The sequence below is a fragment of the Bombus bifarius genome, unplaced genomic scaffold (genome assembly GCF_011952205.1).
Source record: "Bombus bifarius isolate JDL3187 unplaced genomic scaffold, Bbif_JDL3187 scf7180000008008, whole genome shotgun sequence".
Classification (NCBI taxonomy): domain Eukaryota; kingdom Metazoa; phylum Arthropoda; class Insecta; order Hymenoptera; family Apidae; genus Bombus; species Bombus bifarius.
Window position 1 is genome coordinate 3,633,772 of NW_022884386.1, and position 27,381 is coordinate 3,661,152.

At 45.0% G+C, this 27,381-nt stretch overlaps 1 protein-coding gene across 9 annotated transcripts in view; it reads right to left on the reverse strand.

Annotated features, from left to right (window-relative positions):
• Nucleotides 1–27,381, reverse strand: part of LOC117206678 (protein Fe65 homolog) — a 146,358-nt gene that overhangs the window by 59,473 nt on the left and 59,504 nt on the right. For 8 of the 9 annotated variants that reach the window (XM_033446218.1, XM_033446212.1, XM_033446215.1 and 5 more), the window contains one exon: nt 132–450. In XM_033446218.1, the coding sequence (XP_033302109.1) occupies nt 132–450 (319 nt within the window). Of the gene's footprint in view, nt 1–131; nt 451–1,789; nt 1,872–27,381 lie in introns of those variants that run through there. The other variant, XM_033446219.1, reaches the window with a different exon arrangement.

Genomic DNA, 27,381 nt, shown 5'->3' on the forward strand with positions numbered 1-27,381 from the left:
ATTTTTGTCTATAATATTTTCGCATGTATCCAAGAATTTAATCACGACCACGTTCTCCGTTTCATATATTATTCGCGAACGTGAATTCGTATTTAATGTCAACGAAACGAAATTAGCGAATCTCTACTCACCCTAGGTTATGGTTGTCGGTATTGTCCGGTGCGTCCTCGGTCACAGAATCCTGTGTGAGTGGACCTTGAGTGACGTCAACCCCCATGCTACCTAGATCCAATGTGGCATACGTTCTGCGGGCTTGCACCCTCGTACCACCGCCTCCGCCGCCACCGCCGCCGCCGCCAGTCACTTCGCCGCTTCTGCCACCGTTTCCGACCAATTCCTGATACAATTCATCGTACAGAGAGCTGCCGTTCTCATTGCTGTTCAAAGCATCGTCCAGGCGAGCTGGGTCCAAGTGATAGTTGGGATTCTCAAAAGAGAGGAGACCGTTTTCTGAAACACATTGAGAAAAATTTCTGTGAATTAAAATTAATTTAGTAACATCGGTAGAGAATTTGCTTAAAGGCATACGCAGGGAAACGTTCATTGGAGTATTTGATCACTTCACAGTGGAAATTACGTATAGGAGACATCATAGCAGGTGGACACGACATAGCGAGTTGTAAAATTCGTCGATGACTAACACTTACAATTTTCGATGGCTACAGTCACAACAAGTAATTTGCGAGAGATTTGAGAGTAAACTGGGAGATATGCGAGAGAAGTATTAGAAGTCATAATTTACATTCTGGTAGTTCCGAATTTGTGATTCATCGTTCAATTGCTAAGGACGATAGACATTTATTTGAAAGAACTAAGGCAGAATGTAAGGAAAGAACTTCCATTCACTATACGTAAAGAAGTTATTAATTAAATGATGAACCAAATGATAATTATACTTATTTTCGGTCAAATTAGTGTTAAATTACAGCGCATTAGGTTTTATAAAAACAGAAAGAAAACTTTCCCAAAGTGCGAAAAAATTTGATCTCGATGTTAGAGGGTTAAAATCATTGAGCAATAGTTCTAAATTATATCTTTCGAAGGTCGCCCGACTGTTTCGTGAGACTGTTTTTGTAAAACATGCGTCAAACCGACACGCGCGTGCTGTTAATCGTGAGGCAAGAGACTATCGGTAGATTAAAAACGGAGGTCAAAGTTTAGTTTTGCAAGAGCCTAAGATAGACGTAACCATTGAATGAGAAGTATGTAAAATACTACTGCGCATATATAGAAACTAAAGCGTTTTAATCGCCTGATGAGTTTGCGTTTGACGAAGATGTGATAAAAGCTCGGGTACGAATAACCAGATAGTTCTAGTTCTAATTTTGGTGCCACTCGTAGAAAAGTGTGGTTGACGTTACGTTAACGAAAGCGTCACGATTTGCTCGTGATATAAAACGCGAACGAAAATAAATCAACGGAAGAAAAATTGAGAGATCGTTCGAGCGGTAAATAGGAAACGAAACGAAGGGTATAGCGGATCAATCGCGAAGAGACGACCTCGCGAGTTGAAATACGCTCGAGAATCCTCGAGAGGGAAGACCAAAAGTCTTCTTCTTGACGGTGTAAGAGGATTAAAAACATTGACCGACTGATCAGGTCTCGTATAGGCTGAAGGTTGGAAAGCGTAAAAAAGGAGTGAGTTTCAAGCTCGCAGTAACACAGAGAGAAAGAGAGAGAGAGAGAGAGAAAGAGGCGGAAACAGAGACAGAGATATACCGATGATCATGATGACTATTATTTTAAACATGATATTTTATATTTAGCACGGTACGTTTACACTACTCACTGATGCTCCTTAGCAAGACGACAGTAGTTAGAAGGACGTTGTACAGAAACCGGCATAAAGCATCCATGCCGACGCGACGCCGGTCATATCGTTAAAAAAATCTGGCCGGTTAATCGTAAAACGTTGCGAAGAACCTCCATGTACTTATTGACAAACTATCGGGTATATACACGGTGTACAGACACGCTGGCTTGTACACAGAGAACAGGCCCGAAGAATGTGTGTGTCTGGCTACGTGTACGTGTATGTATCTGGGTGTCTAAGACGAATCTCCTTGGCCTCCTTTGTCCCTTCCTTTCTTCCTTCCTTCCTTTCTTCTATCCTTGACACTCCTATCTCTTCTGCCGTCTACCTATCTCCCTCCTGTTCTCGGTATTGATTCAACCGCGGGCTTTAAGCTCTGTACTTCGAGAGCTCGAGCTTCTTTCGGTCAAATCGACGCGGAATTCGTGTTCGACCAGAGTCGCTTGTCAAAAAACGCGCCACCTTTCGTTAGTTGCATCACTTTCCATGGATTAAATCAAGAATCGTGTTATTATATTTGAAATAGCAACTGTAAACACGATAGAGGAAAACACTGACGAGATAAAAATATGAATGAAATTAATCGAGCGGACATATGCACGATTACAAAGTGTTCGATCAAAGACAAACTATTTTTAGTTCGCGAATTTCTGTCCCATACGCTTTTTCCACGGATCTGAGGAAACAATGGGGCCATCGACAGGAGAGATAATTAACCGATCGAATTACGCGAACGAAAGTTGCTTCTGCAACCCTTTGATGCTACCTCTTTCGGCTAATTCGACGTTTGTTACGACCCTCGCCGGTTTTCATCGACTGCAGCTATATTTCTGCCCGGAACAAGAGGGTAATCAGTTTTCTCGCGTTTCATCTATCTCTGACACACGAACGACCATGAATCATCCTTGTTCGCCGATTTTACGATCCGCCACGTTGAAAATTTCCCGATCGACAGAGTAAAAAACGAGTTCGTTAATTTCCAGGTGCTCGACTTCATGATTATCCTGAATGTCCGATAAAAGTTGAACGACTCGAGGGGGAAGTTCAGATGAATCAGCGAATGGGCGGCATGGTTAGGGGCGACAAATTGGCCATGTGGTCGCGTGCTCGTTACACGTGCCACGAAGTAGATACTCTAGTGTTTTGTTAACATCGATACATCTCGTTATTTCGAAAGCAGCTCGAAGGAACGAAGAAGGAAGTACAAAGAATGAGAGAGAGAGAGAGAGAGAGAGAGAGAGGAGGGGAGAGAAAGGGAGCATGAAAGTTTTAGGGGAAAAGGAACGGTTGGAAAACGTTGGAAACCCGAAGGTTGATTTTACGGCACTGCCGTTAGCAAGAAAAGGCGAACATGGCTATAGCAAAAAGAGCGAATTCGTGGTAATTGTCCGCGATAGAAGAACGCTCGTTTAGATTCCATTAACTTCTTTTCGTGAATATTTTAGCTGTGCAATCGGCTTACGATCTTTGGATGGTTAATTATTTAAAGATCGAATGGCGGAAGGAAGCAAAAGGAGAGCGTGTAATTCGTAGGGTAAGTCCGATGGAAATGTGCGAAAGATTTCGTTAATTCAGGAGGGACGTCGGATGACTCAGCAGGAGGGTGGATCGTTCGTGTACGATAAATTGGCTGGCGTCGCGATCATATTGCCGCATGTTCGTTATAGATACGACCGAAGAAATGCAGTTGCAGTTGCGAGTTGCAGCTGCAGCGGTCTTTTCCAACGGACTTCGTTATTTCATAGAGAAAAGTTTCCTCGAGGTGGTCGAAGAGCGAAAACTTTACACTTATGCCGTGCGTCTGTCGCTCTACTTTCACCGGGTAAAGAAAGAATGCAAGAAAAACAAGGAAGAAAGAGGACGATATCGTTCGAACGTGGCCAAATTCGTGGCATCGATTCGATGTTTGCAACGATCCGAGGTTGGTTAGGAGACCGCACTGCGGAGGAAAACGACACGCGGCGAACAAGAAAATAGCAAGCTTGTTCTATTTTCTCCTTCTCTCCCTCTCTCTCTCTCTCTCCCTTTCTGTTTGCAACTTTTTAAGTCGCCATCGAAGTCAGCAAATTCCGCGGACGAGCGAATACCGAAACGAGGCCCCCGAATAGTGCATTTCGTTATTTCGACCCCGCAAGGGAGGAGAAGAACGAGGAACAGTCTACGGGAAGAAGTAACCGGAACGTAGGTCGTACGCGAGAGTTTGAAAGTTTGGACACGCTTTCGGCGTTAGAACCGGAAGCAAGGTGATGGAAAGAGTACGAGAAGGGCGTGGGAAGGCTGAACAAGGAGGACAAGGAATAAGGGAGGGAGAGAACTCCGTCACCGCCCCTCGATGAGTCACCCTATCGATTCCTCGGTCGAGTCTAGGTAAAGTCTAGGGGGCGAAGGGGCTCTTTACCACCAACGAGTACCTCTCCTCCGTTTTTTTCCCTTTCTTTTTATCCCTTCTTTTCTCTGGCCCCTTCACCTCTGCTCTCCTCGCGTTCACCCTGCCTCTCTTTCTTTCTTCCTTCGTCCACGTCCTTACGTAAGTCCTTTCCACGGAATATTAAGTTTCATGGGCGCGGAGCAACCTCCGCCCCACGAATTGCGGGGGTCACGTATCTCATAAGTACCGGAGGCGATTGACTATGTCCGTCGAGCATTCCTGGGACCGAGGATAGCCATTTTTTAACAGGACGACGCAATGCAAACCAATTTTCCTGGAGGTCGATCGACGATAATTTGAATATCCAATGTCTCGATTGAAAGTCGACTTCCTCCTACAATTTTCTCAGACGGATTAATTCGCCGGTTAGATACGAAGGAGAAGAAAAGGAAAATGCATGCCGTGTTTGTTTCGTTTGTAACGGAGTAACAGAATAGCTCTTGCGCTGTATAATACGAAACAGCAGCAGAAAAATCCTTCGCGATCTACGTTCCATTCTTCTCGTTCACGGCTCACCGCGATAACATTCTTCACGGGCCGAGAAATAAAGTGATTCTCGACCCCACGTTAACCCTTTCACGGAATTCAACGTTTATTCGAGCCCGGCCTTGCGATTACGGTCTGGGCCGGCTGTCGATGCTGCCCGCTTCTTTCACAGCCCCTTCTGGTTTTTTCCCTTACCCCCATAACAATAGAGTTACGGTCTTAAATGTTTCTCGCACGAGAGACTATAGAGAATGGGGTGCAAAGAACCAAGCACCGTGTCTCGTTACGGCGAAAAAAGGCCGAGGCAATTTCAAAACCCATCGTTAACTTTTACAGCGCGCCGAAAATGTTGGCGGACCTTCGAAAAGGTTAAGATTTTTTCAGGTAATGGCGTCTAACACTGTCTTCTCCCCTACCGTTGAATTTCTATTCGTCGCCTGTCCGAGATCCTCATAGCCGATCATCGTGTTCTCCAAATATCCGAAAGCGGACGAAGTCGACGTCTCTTAAGCGATCGTTAAAAGACACATTCGAAAGACAAATTTATTCGAGATCCCGATGCTTCTCTGTATACGTACGGACGTATATGGTCGTGTAACGAGACGACGGAGCGAAGTATCAAGATATTCGAGAGGGAAGATTGAATGCAAACGATGAAGCAACTCAGAGAACTATTCACCGTATTTTTGCTACATTTCCATTGCTCGAAACGAAAGTCGATGAGAAGGAACGACAAGGATAATGTTAAAAAAAAAAAGGAAAAAAACGAGGACAAGAGCGGGAAAGAAAAAAAGCGACGAAAAGAATCAAAGAACAAGAGCATCCACCCCTCCCTCTGCGCAACCACTCTTCTCGGTTCCCCCGTTTATTTTCGTCGAACAAGCTACGAACAATCTCGTTCGAGGGCAATTGGCCTTTCAGCCCTTTTTTCGCTCGACTCTCGCAATACCGTTTCCCGGGGATGTACGTAACTCTGCATGATTACGTAGATTGGCTTCACAGAAGGATGCTTATGCGTATTTTTTGTCCCCTCCCAGCAACGAATCGTCGACTATATCTCGACGATCGAACCACGTATACTGTATACTTTGGAAACGGTCGGCCCGTTGGCGCTTAGACGTCCTGGCGCCATTCACCTACGGCGCCGCACGCAACCCTTAAACACTATTAGCCGCGCCATACCGCCTCCAACTAGTCTCTAACCCCGCCTGTTCTCGCCAACAACGTCGACCTCTCCCGTACGATCTTATCTGGCTTCTCGATACCGTTCAACGGTCACTCGGAGTGGACCAATAAAGTCTTCCGTTAGACTACAAAGTCATCGACGTGTTCTCATTACTTTATCGAATATCTTCTTTCGATACTATAACCTTGGTTCAGGATGTTTCACTGATGCACGTATGACCGCTAAAGAAAATTGATGCATTGCATGATATTATTACCGGATAATTGCGATCGATAGACGACGATAGTTCGACGTGCTTCGTACCGTGGCTCGTCAATGATTTACGTCGTGTGGGCCGTGGACTGGACAACGATATATCATTCTCGTACTACGTCCACGCGGCGCCTCGAATATCCTGGTAACTGTTTTTTAATAAAAGCAACACGATCGGTAAACCATCAAGCACATTCGACCTTTTGCAGTTTCACTAGTGAAAATTTCGATCGTATCTCGTGTGACACGATGGGTAGTTCCAGTGATTAATAGTAATACGTATAAAATGGTGTATTTACTAGTAATAACTTTATGACTGTCATAATATAGAAATAGACGCAGAATCAAAGGTCTACATCTGATCACGTACTGACCGTTTTCACTCAGAAATATTAGCGTCACTAACAATTCGTAACTCGTGTGAATTTCGGATGAAAGGCGTGTTCGTGCCTGATCAAGAACCGATCGTTTTCGCTTAAACGTACTAGCGGCAGTAGTGGTGAACAGTAAATCCTTTGTTTAATACGTTCAAACGTTTAGTAACGATACGAATAAGATAGTATCTCCGCGAAACACTTGAATTTTCATCAACGAGAATAGGGAAGCAAAGTAGATGGAAGACGCGTTCGTGTCTGACCAGACACCGGTCGTTTTCACTTAACCATGCTAGCGCCAGTAAAAAGGGTCATGGGTCGGTAGTTAAAACCTTCCTGCTGGTTTATGGTTCGTGTAAAGTAGGGACGTTCAATGAATATGAATAAGTGACAGTCTAATTCGCAAAGTATACCTACACGCCGATGCCAGGCGTCTTTTTCAATTCGTCCTTTTGGCATCCGGTTTCAAACAGTCTACTACTTAATGCCTCAGACGGCTACTTTTCCCGATTGCTATTTGCCGATGCGTTAGCGCGCGATTTAATGAAGAGTAAATGCTCTCGACCCAAGGACGCTTTCATAGAATTTCTTTCAACTCACGGCTTTACTCTCCTCTCATCATTGGAAATGTATCATTTGCAATATTGGCGTTTGAAAAGCAGAAAATTATCAAATTTAATATCTCCTACGCGATAGTTTGAACGAGTCAACGACGCGGCGTTATATTTCTGGCCATCGAACGTTTCGTATGTCTCGTGAGTGACATGGCTTTCAAAAGGGTTATCGAATTTTGGCGATGGAAATTCAACGCAAAGAGCTCTGACGAAACGGATTTCTTCGTGACGATGACAGCTGCTTCGTCACACGTTCGACTCAGGGATGATCTGTAAAAATAGCCGTTCCCACGCTTAGTCGCTCGAAGAACGACGTAGCAAGGGGAAAAAGGCCACGGGTTGATACGTATACGTAGGTACGTGGTATGCGACCACGTCTGTACAGGCAGCGCTAAAAACGGCAACAAAACAGAAGTGACTGAGTCTGGCACCAAGCCATACGTCGCGGTAACGCTGACTCGAGCTATCGATCTAATCGTAAGTGGTTCTCCTGTCTCGCGTGTGTGTTACTGCAGAATTCCGCGTGCGAGTAATTGCGATCGACCGGTAGTTTCGACGTAGAATTGAGATTACTCGATTGGAATGCCCAGTGACAGGCAATAATTTTGTGTCAGGTCAAGGAAGAGCATGTGCAGCGAAGATTTTGGGTGTTTCTGACGTGTTTTCATAGAGTGAAAATAACCGTCTCTCATGGACTAACGCATCGTAGAAAATATTAGGTCGGTGTATATAAAGTGTTGCTTTTGAAAATATAAAATTACGCCGATACGTAGCTTGTTTAAGGCATAAAATATTTAATTAAAGTAATCTCCGCGTAACTCAACGCGCCTTCTCAATGTACTTAGACCATGGCAAATAAATTTATGTTTCTAATTATTCATGCCTTCGCTTTTTTCAAATTTAAGGCTTTTTTCAAATTCAAATTTTTTCAAATTTAATTTTTTTCAAATTTAATCGTAGCATTCGACGTATATGATTTGCAACAGATATCTTCATCTTCGGTATGGTTGATCGACGACGGGATAATATTTCATAGATGGTATTACGTATTTCGTACAATGTAAACTTCGGAAAAACATTTCGCACGTGGCAATTTAATAAACAGCTCGCATCGTTTCTATCAGACGATCATTGATATCTTCGTACATCGTTTTATGAAAATTTCCGGAAGCAATCCTTAACTTTATACAGCTGCAGGGAATATTTTATCTTCTGCCGAGATGAATCCTTAGAGAGAAGGGTACTGCTTCTTAAGGATTCCGGCTGATCGCTATTAAGACGAATTATGCAAATCTATGCGAACGTCAGAGCAAAGTGTGGCTGCGTTTCAACGTAAGTCAGAAATCCAAGTTTGCCTGTCCTCGTGTTCTCCGTGCACGAAGGGAGAAAAGAGCGAGAGGAGAGACATTCTAGAAACTAAGACAGAGAGATAATCTAATTTGACTGCGTCTTCTGGTCTGCTTCGTTCGTCAACCGCCATCTTGAAACCGTTCGATGTACCCGTCGGATGCGAATCGATATTTCAAGGACGAGCTGTCGTACGCAAAGTACTGAACGACGATCTACCGTAGTTGGCGGACAGAGAGAAAGATCGAATTCGTATTAAGGAATCGAAGGAGGAAGAGAAAAAGATCAGCAGGATACGGTGGAATAAAGAATATCGAGTAGACGTTTTGTAGGTCCTATTTACCTTTCCCGTTGAATAATTTAACTCGTGTCTTCCTTGATACCAGCAATACTCTGGAGGACAACAATTTCCAGTTACACGCAGTGATAAAGTATGAATTACGGCGCAAGGAAGAAAACTATTCGTCACTTTGTATTCTTGTTATTTATGGATCTTCGGTGGAGGATCGGTTGACACGAAAACGGCGATACGCGGCGCGAAAGTTAAGCAAATTCGTCTAATTACAAGATAGTCTGGAAAGTTCGAAAGGTCGTGCTAGTTATCAGAAACCGTTATACATGTCGTCGGCGAGACAGAAGCTGTCTGAGAAGCGCGAGTCGCGAATCTGTGTACTCTGAAACACACAGAGACGCGGTACGTACAGACGAGAGGAATACAATTGCAGAGCGACGACTTTGAGTGTGCGCCATCACACGAACGAGGTTGGGGTTCGTCCTCGTTAGATTCGCATTTAGATTAAACTCGGTGCCGCGGTAATAACCTAAGTTTGGTCATCATTTTTTCCTCCTCCGGCGGCACGATCGCACTCGAGCAACTCCTCTTGGTAATTCCAGGCGGCCCGATTTCGGGCAACGAGCGTTGCCAACTTCTGGATATTCGGTTAGAAAGTATGTCGAAGATTTCCCTCAGGGAATCGTATGGCGACGATCAACGTGTTTCCAACGCGATTTCTCGTATAAACGTCCACATCTTTCGAACGAGAATCTTCGTTCGGTCGGTGAAATGAAAATTCAACGAATTAGAAGAGGATTACGGATGATGGAGACCGATAAATCCCGAGCATGATGCAATTTTAACGCGTTCCAAGAGGGAGGTTGCGTGCTCGCACCACGATCTAGGAGCTTTATCGCGCTTTGCGGACGCGCTCTCCATTTCGGATCGTGCTCGGTTCACGGGGAATCGTGTTGGCATATGTACTTAAGCGGCATGAGACCGAGCCATTTCGTACGAGCGGCAAAGCCACCAGCTAGATATTTCTGCCCGTACTTTCGATCGGCCATTTTTCACCTAAGATCCCAACGCGCCATAAATCAACTCCCCTTTAACCTTTTATGTACGAAAATCCTGCAGTACTTTCCCTTGTCGTCTATTAAGCTCTGCGCTTGTACGACTATCTGCATTTTTAACGTAACGACTTTTAGTTTCGTTATTTGAGTAAGTAACGCGCTTCGCTAAGCTGAATGGAATTTTCACGACACTTTTTTGCTGAAACGTGATTTAGCGCGAGATTACAGCTTGACGACTTACCGCTGCTAATAAATACCATTGCATAACGGTGAAAAGCCTGTTAATGAAACGAACAAAATTTTACAAATAAATTCTACGAACTGCACAAGTTATCCGATTATCGTATTCGAGGAAAAATTGTAATATCGTAAAAGAGAAGTCTATAATCTGTAACTCGTAATTTGCTGGCATTATTTGCCGGTGAATCATCGCGCGAGTGGACCCTCGTCCTATCTACTATTCACGACAGAAATGTTTATCAAAAAATTTAACGTTCGTATTTCATACGAAAAGTGACTAATGTCACGAAAAGAAGGGGGTTTTGACTTCAGCGATACACAAGTTGGCCTTGTCTGGTTTCTCACGTGCCTTAACCCCTTAATGTCCATCGAGCAGCACGTACACGTCATACAAGCGGCTTAGATACATCTTTAAAGCGCGCCCGTAAAACCGATATTGCGCCGGTTTCTGGTGAAATTTTTACCAAGGAAGGAACCGTCGTACTGGCATCCGTTTACCGTTTCCGCGCAATGGCATCTCGACTAATCCTTTTAACTACACAGGCAACCGACTTTCTCCGTGGCGTTACGTTTAGTTTACGACATGCCGGTTTTATTGACTCCGCTCACCCTTCTTCTTAGATACCGGTTTATCGTACGTTTGATCTCCCGAGAATTTTCCGCTACGATCAATATTGCGAAATAATTTCTGTCGTTCCAAAAGTGCGGCTCCCTCGAACGGCCGGTAAACCGCCCAACGACGCATTTGGTACACGTATCAGCCGTTTGTTTATGGCGCCTTTCCTTACGACGACGACAGCGGCGATCCTATAGATTATGTAAAGAGAACGTAATAGACTCTAGAACCAGTGGATTACAGGATTATAGGGGAAACGCGGCTGGTACACCTCTTCGACGAAGAAACTATCCCGGATTACAGCTGGGCGAGACGGGGCTTTGATTATCTCGTACACGCTACCTTAACACTGTTGCATTACGTATTAAACGAGAAGCGTTGCAATGTTCGGACAGTACTGTTGCGCGTACAGACGATACAATCGTAATTCGATTGTTCAACTGAGTAAGTAGCGATAACACTGGCGGAACCACGATGCTCTCTTCCTATGCCGAAACTACGTTAAAGGAATTACTGCTGTCTCCTTCTAACGACGTTTAACTTCCGTACTAACATAAAATGTACGTTTTGCAGCCACCTTTTAAGCGTTTAGCGAGCCTGATACGCGTTAGCGATAAACTATGCGATTTATCGCATGCGGTTAGAATTTTCCCAGAAGAAGAAAGTTTACCTGGAGTCTGGGAGAAAGAAACTTCTCGATTAGCGAGAGCGGAGACACGCCACTAATTACGAAAATTGAAAAATACGGTTTTACTCTTTTTTCAGTTCTGTTAAAAAATTTATAAGTATTGGATTTTAACGCGAGACGAATTCCGTATAGAAATTCTGCGAATCGGGATAATGGTAGCTTCCGTGAATTTCATATTGTTCCTGTAACGTAGCGTTTAAAAGCCAGACGCTACCGCGTCGTATATAATTTTAGTCGCGAAACAATAATAATTTCGCGAAAAAATATTCTCCCTCCGGATCTTCGCCGTGAATTTTCCGGCCGGGCTTCGGTAACAAGAGTCGACGTGAATTACGTGGGAAGCGGATGAAACCCGGCTGGTATCGTTCGCAAACCTTCCGCCCGCACGAAACCAGTTGCAAGAAGCTTTCCCGAGGCGAATTTTGCTGTTGCAAATTTTCCCTGTTACATCAGCGGCAACAATATCTGCCGCGATATTAGTTATTGAACGAAAAAAAGGTGCATCGATCGGAAGACGCGTGCGATCACAATTACGTTCGAGTACAGATTACAAAAACACGATGCCAAAGGATATGAGAAAATTGTTATCAAGATGTATATATGATCCTCGAAATGTCATATCTAAAAAGAAAAACCGGAATTTAAAATTGCCTGAACGAATTTTAATTCGTATTTGCATTTAAATTTGAATTTTAATGCTAGTTCGAATTTGAACTTAGAGCCATGAATTTCAATTCGAAGATTCATCACTGAATTTGTATTTGAACATCTAAATTTGAATCTGAATACAAATACAATCTTCATGGGATGAAGATCATTTTTCAAGGATTTATCCCTAGCGTTAGAAAGAAAGAAAGAAAGATAGGGCGAGGGAGAGAGAGAGAGAGAGAGAGAGGGAGAGAGGGAGAAAGAGTTGTCAAACAATATTGTATCGGGGCAGAATCGTTCAAATATTTGCGCAAACATTCGTGAGAGCGTAACTTCTCCACTTTTTCCCATCTATATTGCGTTTAATCTGGAGAGAATTGTCTGTTCTCGTTGGGAGATCGGGAAGCAGGCATTAGAGGTGAAACGAGGTGCAATATGGACGTTGGTATCGCTCGCAATCCTTTCGCGGTGGAAGGGGTTATAAGGAGATTTCCCTCTGGCGGTGCTCCGAGTTTTCACGAAATATCAGCAGCAATAACAGTATTTCTCGCGATATTAGCTGCTAGTCGTTTAGTTCTTCCAGCTCGTAACCCTTCCACGATGTTTCTTCGGCTGGCCATTTCTCTTCCGCGTTTCCGTAAATTCTCCTCTCGCGTCTTTTAATTGATCCAGTCCATTCTGTTCGTTGGCTTTCACCCTTCGAGGCTTTTCATCGGGCTCGAACAATCGTCGAAATCGTCGGGACGTATCGCTGGCGAATCGCCAGTCAATGGAAAAGTAGGCGAGGCTTTAAGAGGTTTTCAATAGTAGCCAGCTTGGGCGTTCCGTTATTTCGCTCAATGTTATTCAGAAGTCGAAATCAATGAAGCCAAGATCGAACGATTTGATGCGTGTTACCGATCGTTTTATATATTTCGTTATTATAACCTTATTTATGGTTCTAAAAAGTCTTAGAAATATACGACTGTGCGTCATATCCAGGACCCTAATATATCTCCAAAATCCTTCAGGATAGGTGTTGATAAATTATACATATTTTAACCAATTTGGAAAAGTATTTTCATTTATATGATGCTATTAAATCATAAGAACAAGAGACTATTCATTACATTCAAGATCCTAATAAATATCTAACAATCTCTGGAACAAATACGAATAAATATTGGACGTTCTTTGAACTACTTTAAATACTCAATTATCGCGTCTCATTCATAATTTAACTCACAATCAGAGATTCCAAGGATTCGTACGACGATAGAACGAAACTAGCCGCCTCTTTGCAGCTCCGTCTCCTGGAATTTCATAAAGCCGTCTTTGTATCGACGCTCAAGAGAGAGAGACGCGCCGAAAGGACAAAGCTTTCTGGCAAACCCCCCGAGGAAGCTTCTGTAACTGCGTCACGAAGCCATGGCTTCTTTTATATTGTCCATTCCCGTTATTGCTAGCCATCCAACCCGCGACTGTCCTCGTTTTCTCACCTTATAATTGACTTACGGACTATGTGTCTTTGGTCCGGGTTGGGAAAAGAGATTGCAGAGAAGATTTGCTGGCTGTTCGCCAGCCGCCAATAAGAAGCAACGAAAAGCGACGAGTTTCCCGCGGCCAGTCACGAAACGGTTTTACGTTCCTCGATCGATCGATAGTTATGCGGTGCCGAAGCTCCTTGCATGCCTGCAGGCGACGATAGACGATGCTCCTTGCAACGTTTCGCAACAGAACGCGATCAGAAACACTTTTCGTGAGCCTCGGGAGTGATTCTGTGTATAACGTTTCTAATTGAATTTAATCGTCTCAACACGGATTGTGAGATGTTTGACGACGCTTGTTTATTACACGTTTATTAGTTATTAGGACAAACTTTTTATCTTCGGTACAAAAGATATTTGAAATTATTTGAAAATGAAAGTGCGAAGATGGTAATGTTATCAATTCATCGTCTAAAAATAACAAGCTATATTTCTATACGTAGGAAACTAATATTTTCCCACGATACGATGAATAATAGATCCATGAGAGAAAAGGTTCGATTCGTTAAACGTGAAATACAAAAGCAGCTTGGAACTTTTGTACGAAAAAAACTCATTCAACGATTTCAATATACTTTTCCATGTAGATTGAAACACTTTCGTGCCTGACAAAGGTATTTAAAAACCTACATTATATATTGTGTATTGTATAAAACATTTTGAAATGTATCATTGTAAAAAAATACAACAGAAAGAAAGAAAGAAAGAAAGAAAGAAAGAAAGAAAGAGGGTAAGAGTGAAAGAGAACATGAAATACGAATGTTCGAAAACATTTAAGCGTTCGGACGAACAGCTTTGCCACGGAAGTCGCGATGAGAATGTTGGCGGAATAAAGGCGGAAGATGTTCTTCCTCTGTTACGAAATCCGAAACAGTATCCTCTCGCAAATTATCCGGGTCGTCTCGCGCGCTTGGCGCGGCAGTTTCACGCGCGAACCTTCATAAATCGCTGCGCGATAATAATCATACCGGAATACATGAATAGCCGACGGTAATGAGCCTGCACGCGTATTCTCACTACATGTTCCGGGCACCGTGTAAGTCTCTCTTAATGCCGTTCACATCCCTGTTCCGTTCGAGAAAAACGAACTTTCCGCATTATGGAGAATTATGCGTGCTCCTGGAATTGCGACGTATCGCGGAGACGATGTCGGGTGTGGCATGGAGCTCGCTAGCGCGCGCGCGCGCGCTCCTACGATCATAAATAAAATATGAGCGATATGCAAATGTGATGCAGCGTGCTTGTTAATTAATAGACTGGCTTGAAATTGGCGACGGAACCAAGCGCCTCGTGAAACTTCTTCCTCCGCCCCTAGGGCTCACCACTTGTAACGCAGAACGAGCGCCATTAATCGGTCGCGTCGCGCCAACGACCGTCGTAAGATCGTACTTCGCGATTAAACGGCAACGTGAGCGTTTACTCGACGATTTTGTATCTTGCCGCGGATAATAAGCGGGGAGAAAAGTGCTGAACGAAATAGCGCACTGAGCGAACGAGAGCAGATTCGACGGACGAGAGGAGGATGCGGCTGAAAAAAATGCTGGCGCGATCATTTGCAAGGTGGCGGTAAAGCTCGTTGACGAGCGACGAACCGGTGAAAAATTGGTTTCAGTCGGGAAACAACGCGTATTAATGGCACGAAAAGGGAGGGGGTGGGAAAGATAAAGGAAAAAATCGGCGCGTTTAACGTCGTACAGTGAGGGTAAAGGAAAGCGAAAAAGCCGGTCGGTAACAACCGCGGCATACGCGTACGACGAAAAGAGGGTGAAAGAGTACTGCGGTGGGGGGTGGTACGTGGCGTTAACGTAACTACGAGGGTGGAATTACAAGGGGGTTAATCAACGTGCACACATACCCGCTTTGGCTTTCGAGTCCAAGGGTTGTAAATGCGCTCTGCTAGCCCACCGTGGACTTTATGCTCGTCGAAAATAGAGAGAACTGCGAAGTAGCAGTAAGAGGAATGGCAAGGGTGAAAAAGGGAACAGCCGAAGAAGAAGGGAGAAAGAGAGGCATGGATTTTACGAGGTGGACGCGCCACTTGTCTACGAAGCTCGCGGCGTTCCTCGTAAATTTATCCGAAGATCTCTCTTTCTCCTCCCCTCACCTTTGCCATCTTTCTTCTTTTTCTTTTTTATAATTTACTGCTATAGCCGGTCGTAGCAACGGGAATACTTACGCCTCGTATTTCCTTATAACGCGACGGTAACGTGGTTCCCTACGACATCGCGAAACGACCACGCGTAATTAAAAATGAAATCGTAATTGAAACACGGCGTGACGAATTTACAGCCCTCGGAGGATTGTTGCGTCGTTTTAATCGATTTGGTGTTTTGACAACCATCGTTGAGTCGTTTCTAGCGATTGAAAGGAAATTTTTCGAATTCCACTGTTCCGTGTTTGTAACGCGGACGAGAACGTGGTGTTCGGTTGACGAAATTGTGGTGGATCACCGACGCAGATATTACGTCGGGTGCAAAACAATCGGTCATATTAATTTTCGCGTAATTATTTGTTGAAAATTTTCTACGATGGCGTAGGGCGCGGTAAACTGTTACTTCGCGACTTGATATCGTCTGCGAAGCAATTAATTATTTCCGATAAGTACAGTCGGCGCGCAGTAAGAGCGAACTACGCCGTTAACAACCGGTAATTAATTAGCTCAAATTAATATAGTTCAACGTTCCCACGATCCCCCGGTGGTGATATTTCAATATTTTAACTGCGGCACCGTGAATCCTTTTTTCTTCGTGAAAACCTGGGGCTTACCATCCTATCATCGGAGGCGAACACGAAAGAGAAAGTAGATGAGTAATTGAAGGGTGAGGTAAGTACTTGAAAAACGGCAGAGAAGATAGATCAAGAAGGAAACGTTCAAGCAGAGATCTTGAGAGGGAAATGGAATCAATAAGGTAAACAACGAATAGAGATACGATACGTAATTGATATGGCTAAAGACAGAAGAAGGTTTGGAAGGTTGAAATGTTATCGGGGTGGATTTCTGGTTAATTCGAAATAACCCTTTTGTTCAGAGTACAAGGCAACGATATCGAGATTGGTACAACACGATGGAAACTGCTTATTTTTTAAATAATAGATAGTTGCCTATTAGGGGAGTTAAAATGATAAACGATGTAAATGTTAGGAAATCAAAAGACGATATTTTTTAAAGGGAACCTGTGTAAAGTTCACGTGAAATGCGGTAAATAAAAATACTACGATCATTTATTTCGAAGCAAAGCTTAAATAATTTAAGGCGAAGTAAATAAATATTAATTTATATATAAATAGCATATATTTTAGTATTTACTTTGTCTCCGAATTTGTAAAGGTGGTAAATAGCGAAAAGCCATAGCGACTGAATGATAAATGGTGTGCCTAAATTCTGCTGTAATCTTTGCGCGAAATCCAAAGGAGTAATTTCAGCCAAAGATATACAATGAAATATGAAAACTTTGTAAACCTAAGTGCCAAGCTGGGCGCACGGCGCCACGATGCCACGGCGCTAGTTATTTACGTTACATGTTGAGAAGTTCTGATGCGTGAAACGTGTCCCCTGAAATATGACGGAAGTCTCGCGTCTACCGCCTCGGCCCGTTCCATTTTTTCGCGTTCCCTTGCTCTGCAATTTAATATTTGCGAGCTGTCACGTGGCAGTCGTGGCTGCTGCTTTGTTCCAAGGCGTCGCAGACGCGGATAACTTGGCGAATTTTCGCGAATCGCGAGATACGAGTGCGAACACAAACGTGCCGTCTGTTTCCCTCGTTCTCGTTTCCATGAGACGTAGTCGTTAGCGTTGCTTCTCAATACATATAACGTCGAGCTCCTCGCGCTTCCACCTTCCTTTTTTCGCTTTTAACTTTTCTCTTTCAATCCTGGTTTCGCTCTCAGGGTACACCGTTATGATATCGCGTAATCCTTTCTGATGTAGCCAGTCGTCACAGACATCGCGATATCGCATTGTTCCCCGGTGAAATTCCGTTAGCAGGCGAGGAAACGGGAAACGACGTACGATAGTGAAAAATAAAAAGAGCCGAGTAAGATCGAATGGCGAGATACGATCGTCTACATAGCATAAAAGGCATATAAATAACCGGTGATAATGAGAGCAGGTTATTGTTGCTCTTCCACGAAATATTACCACGGAGCCGGGCGAATAAAAGGGAGCAGAAAAAAAGCTCGTCGAGGGTGAAAACGATAAGGGAAGGCGGAACAATCACTTCCGATATCGAGGCGACGCATAACGCGTCGTTCCACGCGTAAATCCATTTACGAAAATAGTTAAAAGACACTTGATAGGCGTATGGTTAGTAGTCCCCTTAGGTGGAATAGCCGTCATGAGCCGGCGGATCTCGTAAGTTTCAGTTACAAGCAGGCTTTAACGACGTCGCGAAATATCGTAGTCCGTATCATGGAGAGAGCAACGTCCGTCGCGCCTCTGAGATAAAAGTATAAAGGCATAAAGCGATACCCGTGATGATAGAGACATTTACGCGGGCAAAATGCATCGTAGGCCCGTGAAATACCGTCCAGATGGGATTTAAGGGAACCGTCTGCCGACGTCGTTTCCACGGTTAAAGGCCGTGAATGCGTCGCACGAGGGAAACGACGAAACGAACTTCTGCGTCGCCGCCTTCTTCCGACGGAAAATTCAAGGGTCAAGAAGCGAGAAAGATGAGAACGAAATTCGTGGATTCACGTTTTCTTATCAGTAGCGGTAGATTCACGAAGGAGAAAGTTAGTTTCAGTCGGTTTAAGTTCAAAGAAAGGACGACGGCCGAGTTATTCGAGTTCAGGTTGGATTATCATACCTTTAATTCGTAGCAATTTGGTCCCCGGCCTATTAGACGAAAAGGAAAGAAACGATTGTCGGGGCATCCTGTCGGCGACGCGCGAACGTAGCGATGGACGCAGACTGGAGAAGATTAAAAAAGACGAAAAGGAAGGAGGCAAGGGAAGGGAAAGGAATGGGAGAGAAAGAAGGGAGAGCACGAGTGGCTCTCGAGAAATTCGTGACTAATTAGGACAATGGTGGGAGCACTCGGTGAGTAAGCAGGATTTTAATGGACGAGCCTTCCAATCATTACGGAAAAGCACTCTTTTATTTTACCCAGCCCTTCTTCCTGTACTCTTTTGTTTCGGCCGTCTTCGATCGTCTAATCTCCCTGCGATTCGACCATGGTCCGATGCTATCTGAATATGCTCGACGTCTCGAAAGATTCGACCGAGATAACCTTCTAGCATCCATCAAACCTTCCCTCGTCGGTGTCGCGCGTATCGATCGTACAACTTGTTATTTGAGGGAATCAAGCTATGGGGTCGGTAGACACGGGAATACGGGAATTTCCAGATCGATGAAAATCGGCGCCAAACTATTTAATTTCAGTGGTAGCGATTACGGAAATGGATTCGAAAGTACTTTCTAACGCGACTCGTGAGAGGGGCAAATGGCCGTGCTAATGGAATTCACGCGGTCAGATAAATTTGTTAAAGACACCGACGCATTAAATATCACGTTGGAACAGGGCGAGGGGAGGCGAGATACTTCGGCCTCGGCCGCTATCGCTTCGCCTCCATGAATAATTCAATAAAACGATAACTGCGTTGCGTGTTAATTCACCGAGTCGAGTTTCTGCGCTAATAATTCACATAGTTTGTGATATATCACTGACGTTTCGCGCCCGGCGATTATGCAGCGCGCTATGCTCGACTGTAATTTGCTCGTGAATATTTCGTGAGATTCGCCCCCCCCCGCCCCCGCAGGAAATCTGCCGGGACGATTTTCTTCCGTCTGGCAACGATCAGTTCGATCCGGTCCAAACGATCCCGTCGATTTTCGTGCGACGTAGCGCGAGCACACACACACACACACACACACACACATCTAACAGGAGAAACAAACCAATTACAATCCAACGCGTATCCAGCGTGCGTTACGGTTTACCAACGCCGGAATAACAGGATAATCCGGACCGTATGGTTGGTCAGACGATATGAAGCTACAAGGGGTGGATCGCAAAAGGTCGACAGACAGAAATAACGAAACGACCGGCGGCCTCCGTGGATCGAATTTATGAAACGATAGTCAGCTAGTCTGTGATAATTGCGCGTTCTGCAGAGAACATTATAGGATCGTATCGTAGTTGGTTTTATCGTCAATATTTGTCACCAGCGCGGATACAGGCACCCTTGTCTCGTTACTTTACTCCGTGCTGCCTTTACGGCCGCCTAAGCCAGTATCGTAATTATGGCGGGTTATAGGAGTATAAAGGGAGAAGTAGAGACGAAGTAACACTCTCGATCTCACCTATAAATGGCCTAAGGCCGATACGCCTTTCGTATTTACACGGCCTGCCAATATGTGTGGACAAGCTTGCCTCTTTGTGCGCGTATGTCTATATCTGTGTGTGTCGAAGGTCGAGCACACCGTACGGTACGGTATGCATGCATCGTCCCACATGCTCGAGCGTAACGCACTGTTAACTGTGGCAACAACGATGCTACGGGCCATGTTTACTGAAATATGGTAAACGCCGTTTGACGGCTTGTCTCGTATTCTATAATCCGTGCAATTGAAATCCGAGGAAATTAGCTACTCCGTTGTTAATTAATTCCGTTCCCGATTGTTGCATTTCCTCTGTTCAAAATGAAACACGCGCCGCTCAAATTCGATTCGTCGTTTACCTTCCGATCGACCAATGTTTTATTGGTTGCCTGTCCCAACTGTTTGTCGGGTTCGGTCGACTAAACGAGAAAAAGGAAAAGGGCAAACCAGTGGGCGGCCCCAAAGGATTCCACGAACCGTTATAATTGCCTTTTCTATTACTTTTTGCAACTTGTTCGATATTTTGCAAACTAAGCACATAGGATCGCGCGGAAATGCAAAACCATCAAACAGCTTTCCAGTAAAACGTTGTTCTCAGGTTCATTAGCTACCGTACACTTGACGGATTTCTCGCGAAAAGGACGTTTCTCCGCAACCGACGACTTTCAACGCGAGCAGAAACGCGGTTACAGCGCAGCTTATTCAATTTTCCAAGCTCGCCTCGTGTTACGTGCTCACGCTGTAAACGTTTGACGAATAGAACGAACGCTGCACACAGCCGATGGTTGCGTCTTAAACGGTATACACCGTGCTTACTTCAATAAAATTGTAATCCCCCGCGAACGCGAAAAGCAGCGTAGGAAGCGTTTCTTGATCGTCGAAAGGAATATTTTCCACGGTGGATTTTTACACACATTTCTATCTTTAATTTCTTCGAGTTATTTTGAAGAGTCAAAGAGGCGTCTTATTCACGCTCGAAGCGCGTTAAAGGAAACTCGAAGAAATACTTGGCGAAATATTTCCGCTGATCCGCCTTGTTTATAATAGGTGGCCATGAAAAAGAAACAGGTAGGAACTTTCTTTCGGCGTCGACTTTCATTCTCTCGTCGAGTAGCTGAGCGTGCGAAACGGAAGGCGTACGAAATGCTAGATTGTTTCACGGGATGGAATAACGGGAATATTAAAGAAACAAGGCCAGGAAAAGTGTCCCAACGATGGCGCCTCGAATGTCCTTTGATAACAAGGAGCGGAGCGAGTGTTTCGCATAAAAGAAGCTCGCCTACCATCTTGAGCTTGGCCGTCAAAAATTATTCTTTGGTGAGAAGCAGCCCGCTCGGAGAGGTTGTCTTGAACGCGCTGCTTAATACAGAGGTCGCAAAAGGGGCAATACCCTGTTTTCGCGATGAAAAGAGTCGTTACGGGTTAAGGTACATGCAAATTCCTTGGTAGAGACGAGGAAGAAAGTCGATTGGAAGTTTCAGTCGCGAGCACTTCGGGGTCAGCTAGAGACCCTTTTCTGATATGAACTTCCCCAGTCGGGGGGAGAAAGTTTGTATTCTCGTTCGGGATGGAAGCTCCTCTGGCCGAAACGAGTGTTTCGTGGCACCGTATCGACTGAAAGTTTCCCAGAGAGCTGTTTCCCAACGACGTAGGATCGTTCTCCGAAATGTCTGACGGGCGATCGCGATATCGAGCACAAAGAGAGGGGAAACGATAACGAAAAATCCGGCAAATGAGATGGAACGGACGAGGAAGAAAATTAGTTCGGGAAACGTACTACCAACGGATTAACTTATTCGAAGAGGAAAATGTAAAAGAGAGGATAGAAAATGTTCATCGTACGGTCTATGATCGAGCTTCGTTAATCCATTCGACGATCTAAAGACGAATCAGACCGGAGGATAAATTATGTAGCAGGCCGGATAATGCGGTCTGGGAATGTTCCTACCCTTAAGCTCGATGAACGTCGAAAAAAGCAGCAATTCATCTTGAGAGCGGAAGAATCGCGGAAACTAAAAAACTTCGCCGATAAGCTTCAACTTTGGCGTCATAACTCTCTTCGAGTTCATTGAATCCACTTTTCGTCCTTCATCGTCAAATAATTTCTACACCCTTCGGAATTACTATTTTACGGCATCCAAGTTGGCGTTCATTCGACGTTGCTGTATCGGACCTCTTTATCGTGCCAGTTTATCGATTTTATCTTCCTAAGTATCTACTTACCCACAATGATTTTAAGAACTCCGTAGCGGTGGTCGCAGAAAAAAAGAGCCACAAGCCACGAGATAAATTCCCCGAGATCGATTCTACGAGGCAGGACGAGGTAGCTCGGTTTACCGCTTCTTCCGATACTTCCACGGATTTTCCCGATGTGTTTTTTAGACGGTAACGAGATCAGCGTTCGTTTCTACGGCAGACACCTATACGGATAGGGCTTCAACTAGAGCACGCGGGTTCCACCCTCCCGGCAACATTCATCCTCGTGCCGGTCTACTACATTCGACCCTGCCCCTCTCCTCCGCCTCTTCATCCCCGTTCGTGCTTCTTCTTCAGGATAATCTTGTTACTGGCGATAGCTACCCTTTTAATCCGCAGGAGCTTGTCTACGAACGAACACCTAATCGTTCGCCGAACCAACCTGGCTGTCTCTATCTCTATTTCGGGGTTGAAATCTTCCAAACCTGCTATAAGTTTAAATACCTATTACTCTCCGAAGATAAGCGAGGTTGCTTCGTAAGACTAGCTCCGTAAGAAGCAAGTAGAAGGCAACTCGAATTCCTTTGGAGTTGTACGGATTTCTAACGAACAGTCCGAATCTGCTTACTTTAATCCGTTCCGCGTGAATCGAGCGACGCAAGGGATAAAAGGGGCGTCTTGCATTACAGAAGGGTAGGGTTCAATCGTCACGAGAGACGTGCTTCTCTCTCATATCTGATTCCAGCGTTACGATGAAACTAAACACCGAAAAAGGAAAAGAAAGAGCAGTGTGCATCGTGGGCGATGAGCGTTCGATCGATCGTGAAGACGAGTACGCGACGCGTTTAATTTATTCACAAAACAGGTGAACGGATATTTCGAGGATGAGAAAGTTGATTTCTGGGTTATCGGAGAGTCTATTGACGCGGCCGCCCATCTGCTCGTTAACCCTGTGCACCGGAACGATTATCGATAAGAAGGTTATTAAAGTTTCACGCGAATGGCGTTTCGTGTTGCACGAAGAAAAGAGACGTCGCGCCGTTGTGCTTCATCGGCCTCGATTAGGTCGGACAAATAGCAGCAACCTGTTCAACGCTCCCACGAGGAAACAACGGCAATACACGTTCCTATGTATATTATGTAGTGGCTTAATCGCGAACTAGGGATCCTGTCCATTAAGGGATCAGCTTGACCGTGCTCTACGTATATATGTATACAGTCGACGAAAAAACGAGAGATGTGTCTTTGACTTTGAATACCAGGTTGACGTTTATTGTTAATAAATCGGTGACCTCGTTGCCATTCGTTTAACCATTTCTTTTCCATTTCTTTGAGACACGACGAAAGGAACGTCACAAAGTAATACGCGTTCGTATAGTTTCTGCAAGAATGCATGCGATCTTTAGATATAAAGAGCGAATATTTCTGTCGCGTAATGGCTATTTGTTCGAACGAGTACGTTTTTCCAACTCGTGCAATTTCACGTCGTGACGCAATCGTGCACAAAATCGGGCGATCTGCTTCCATTCGAAGCGATCTTCGCGTTTTGATCTGCTGACAAGGTCCACTGGACTATCCCGCTTTAATAGAGACTACGACCCTTGAGGCAACTCGCGCCATTCTGAACGGACCGGACGTTAACCAGCATACCAGGATCGCCGTCTCCATTCTCGTTTCTTCCCCGACCTACGATAGGGCAAACAATGGCCCTGAATTCGGCTGTCTTGGAATTAATGTTAAAATGCTCGGCGATACTTCGGCAAAACCCTGGGGAGCCCGTGGGCCAACCGCGTTAACTAGAATGGCTCGTGAGTTAGCCCTTTCGACAATGGAATGGTAATTACGAAATGACAATGGAGCCAACTGGTCGTCGAATTTTTCAAGGAAAATCACCGAGATAAATGGTTTGTATAGAATTTCTCCGACAATTGAATCGACTTCTTGGTATCTTTTGAAGTTAACCAAACTTCCTGTATAAAACGAAGAAGTCAACCCTCGATAAACCGCCAGCCATCTTCGGAGCGTCAAAAATGAAGAGGATCTCGAGCTCGAAACGACCGTGAGAAAGCTAGCCAAACAGTTCACCAAGATCGAGGATGGAAGTCGACTGAGATAGTCTCCATGGTCTTATCTCGAGGCCAACTAATTTCCAAGGATTTCGTAGACGTGCGTTGCGCCAGGTCGCCTTCATCAAGGGTTAATCAGATCACGGTGAGGGGAGGTAGGTGGACCAGCAGCGGAAACTGTAGCAAGGCGCGACCGAGAGACGGAATACGGTGACGTGAACTCGGTGAGACTGGCGCGTTGCACGAAGAGGGAAGGTAGAGCGAACCGTTGATAGAGAGATAGTAGAGAGATCGTGGCAAATCGTTCGTGCACGTATTACAGGCACGTTCACGCGTGGTTGTTTGCACGTGACAGGCGAAGAGCAAATACGTGTTTTCATTTGATGTGTTAAGCTTTTAGCTCTTTGTGTGAGTTTGTCGGCCGCGCTCCAGCCAACTATCTCTGCGAATTTCTCCTGCGTTACTCGTCACCGTCTGCGTGTATCGCATTTGCACGCGTATACACCTGTTTGTGTACGTAGCTATGTGCGTGTGTGTGTCTGTCTCATTGGTGCTCGAGGTCGCGCGTGCGCGCGTGCTACTACGTGCATGACGAACTCTGTTATACTCGCGGAACGAAAGAGACGACAGGGTGACGACCAACCAGGCCGATGATCTCCGTGCACCGTTGGAAAAGTGGGGCGGTAATTTCATTTGCATGGGGTTGTGCCAACTGCGCGACGGCGAGACCGTCGAACGGGGGCAACAGAGACAATAGAAGGGAAAAGGGATGGCCGACGGGAACAGCGGGTACGCGTCGACTCAGCCACGGACCGAGAAAGAGGCCGAGGGAACAACGGAATGAACGAGGAGTCGTGACACGACGAAAAAAGAAAAGCGGGACGGAAACGAAACGAAAAAGAAGAGGAAACGAGACCGTTGCCTCGACGAGGAATGCTATCGAGATGTTATACCCGCCACAAGGGCGTTTTCCGTTCTACCACCTTTGCATACTTTATTGCATATTCAGGCTTCTCGTTTCTTTCCGAGCATCACACGTCCGTGATAGACCAGGAACACGGAGATAGGGAATAATAAATATCGAAGAAGTCGAGTAACGCGAATATTCTAAGCGTGTGTGCTTTGGTTCCTCTGAAAATGAAAACTCCTACTACGGATAACGAAGTGTTCTACGATACGCCGATTCTTCTTATCGCACTCTTCAAACGACAAGACTTCAAACGACAAGAAATTTTGAATTTCCTTGCAAACTTGATTCTCCTTTCGCGTCTCGTCCTCTATCTTTCTTTCTTCCCGAAACGCGTGTCTGATACGGAGGATTCCGAGTCCGTTTGCCAGATCGTTACTCCGCTGTTCTTTCTACCGGTCACGAGCCGCATTCCACAGAAGAGCATAAATTTCGAGGCGATACGATTGTTGCGAATTCTCAACTAAATAGCGATCGATCAAGTTCAACCGATCGGTTGATATCGGGAACCTTGAATGAGATTAACGCTCAAGGTGGAGGTAAATTAAATATATCGAGTATTACTATGGTTTGGTCATTTATTCGTGTATACACGAAGAGTTTGACGTTCTGATCACGTCGGTTGTACGATCTTGTTGAGATTGAATATGAAAAGTACGATGCTCTGATGAGGACTGTCGTAAGATGTTGTTGCTACTCCCACCAGAAGCTTCGTCTCGTGCTTACATCCTGACTTTCGGTCCCCGGGTTTTCCCTGGTTTAATTGTACTCTCGTGGGTGCATATCCTCTGGTATTGCCAGCTGTTTACCTTTAAATATAATATAAATGCTTCTAATACTTTCTTGAATTCTTCCCGTTCCATTTTCAATTTTCTTATGTGTCCTTCTAGATTCCTCGAAACTCCAAATCCTCGACAACGATGTCCATAAGTAGAAAAAGTCTGCACTACTTGCGAGTGTCGGTGAGACGCGGACGAGGCCAGAGGAACGTATTAATATTCTGCGGTCGGTATAACCCTCGAAAGGTACATTTCTAGTCTCGACACATTTGCGTAGGGCTTCCATTTCCTCTCTCTAATCCACGAAATTCTCGAGGTAATACACGTATACACGTGTACGTAACGTATATACGTGAACATATATAATATATATATATATATATATCTATAGAGATACGTTTGTAGATGTACGTCGGCCTGTATACCTCGAAACACACCGACAAGGATGTCTTTCTACAGCCGGATCACCCTCTCGTCCATGACCCAACCGCATAATCGTTCTTCAGCTTGCGTTCTCCGCATAATCCAGCCGTCGACAGCATCAACAGAGAGAAGGCATCGCGAGGGTGCGGTCCCTGTACTTTTGTTGCACGGTTTACATAATGTTGCTATTGCTCGCCGCGTTTCCCAAAAACACGCATTCTATTCACTACACGCCAAGCGGCTAATGGACAAGCCCATCCCTTCGCAGTTTCACCGTTTCTCCTATCCATTCTTCATTCTCATCGCAAGTTACAAGCTCGTGCCCTGTGTGCTTTCTTATCCTCTTAAGTGTCATAAATCAAGCTTTAATGTCGGTTTGGTCGGCCGGATAAATCGTGGCTCGCGTCGTTGCGCCAATTTTGCGTAATATTGCAAATGGTATTGGTCTGAGGATCGGGTCATATACATACTAGGCCGTATACATCAAGTACAATAGGAATAGAGGTGGTATGTAGCGAAAGAAAAAACGGGAAACGGTTTCCTTTTCTTCCGTTTATTCCTTCTTTTTCTATCCTTTGCGCTCAACACGCTTTGTCCCACAGCTTAATCCCTACGTCACTTTCTGCTCCAATTTCTTCGAGAATCTTTGTCATTCGAGAACTTCCGAGCGTTTCAATTTTCTCCGTTCGGCGTGCCGGTCGCACAGCTTTACATTCCGCAGACTCTCGAGGAATCCGGCTTTTTGTCTTAACAATTGGAGCGGCGGCGACGCTCTCGCCGCGACGGCGGTCGCACAATGCTCCCCTGGAACAGCCGGGGTTCGCCTCCTCGTTCCACGACGACAATGAAGTTTGCCTCGTTCCAGAAATAATGGGCCAGGCGCGCTATAAACTCCGCGCATCCGCGTTTAAACGCGTTTCAACGTAATTAAAAAATGGCGTTCGAAGACGCATTGCCGTGTTTTCACGCAGTTGCCCGGCTCGTTTCAGAAAACCGGGCCCTCTTTCCATCTCTCTCTCCCTCTCTCTCTCTCTCTCTCTCTCTCTCTCTCTGTCTCGTCAGA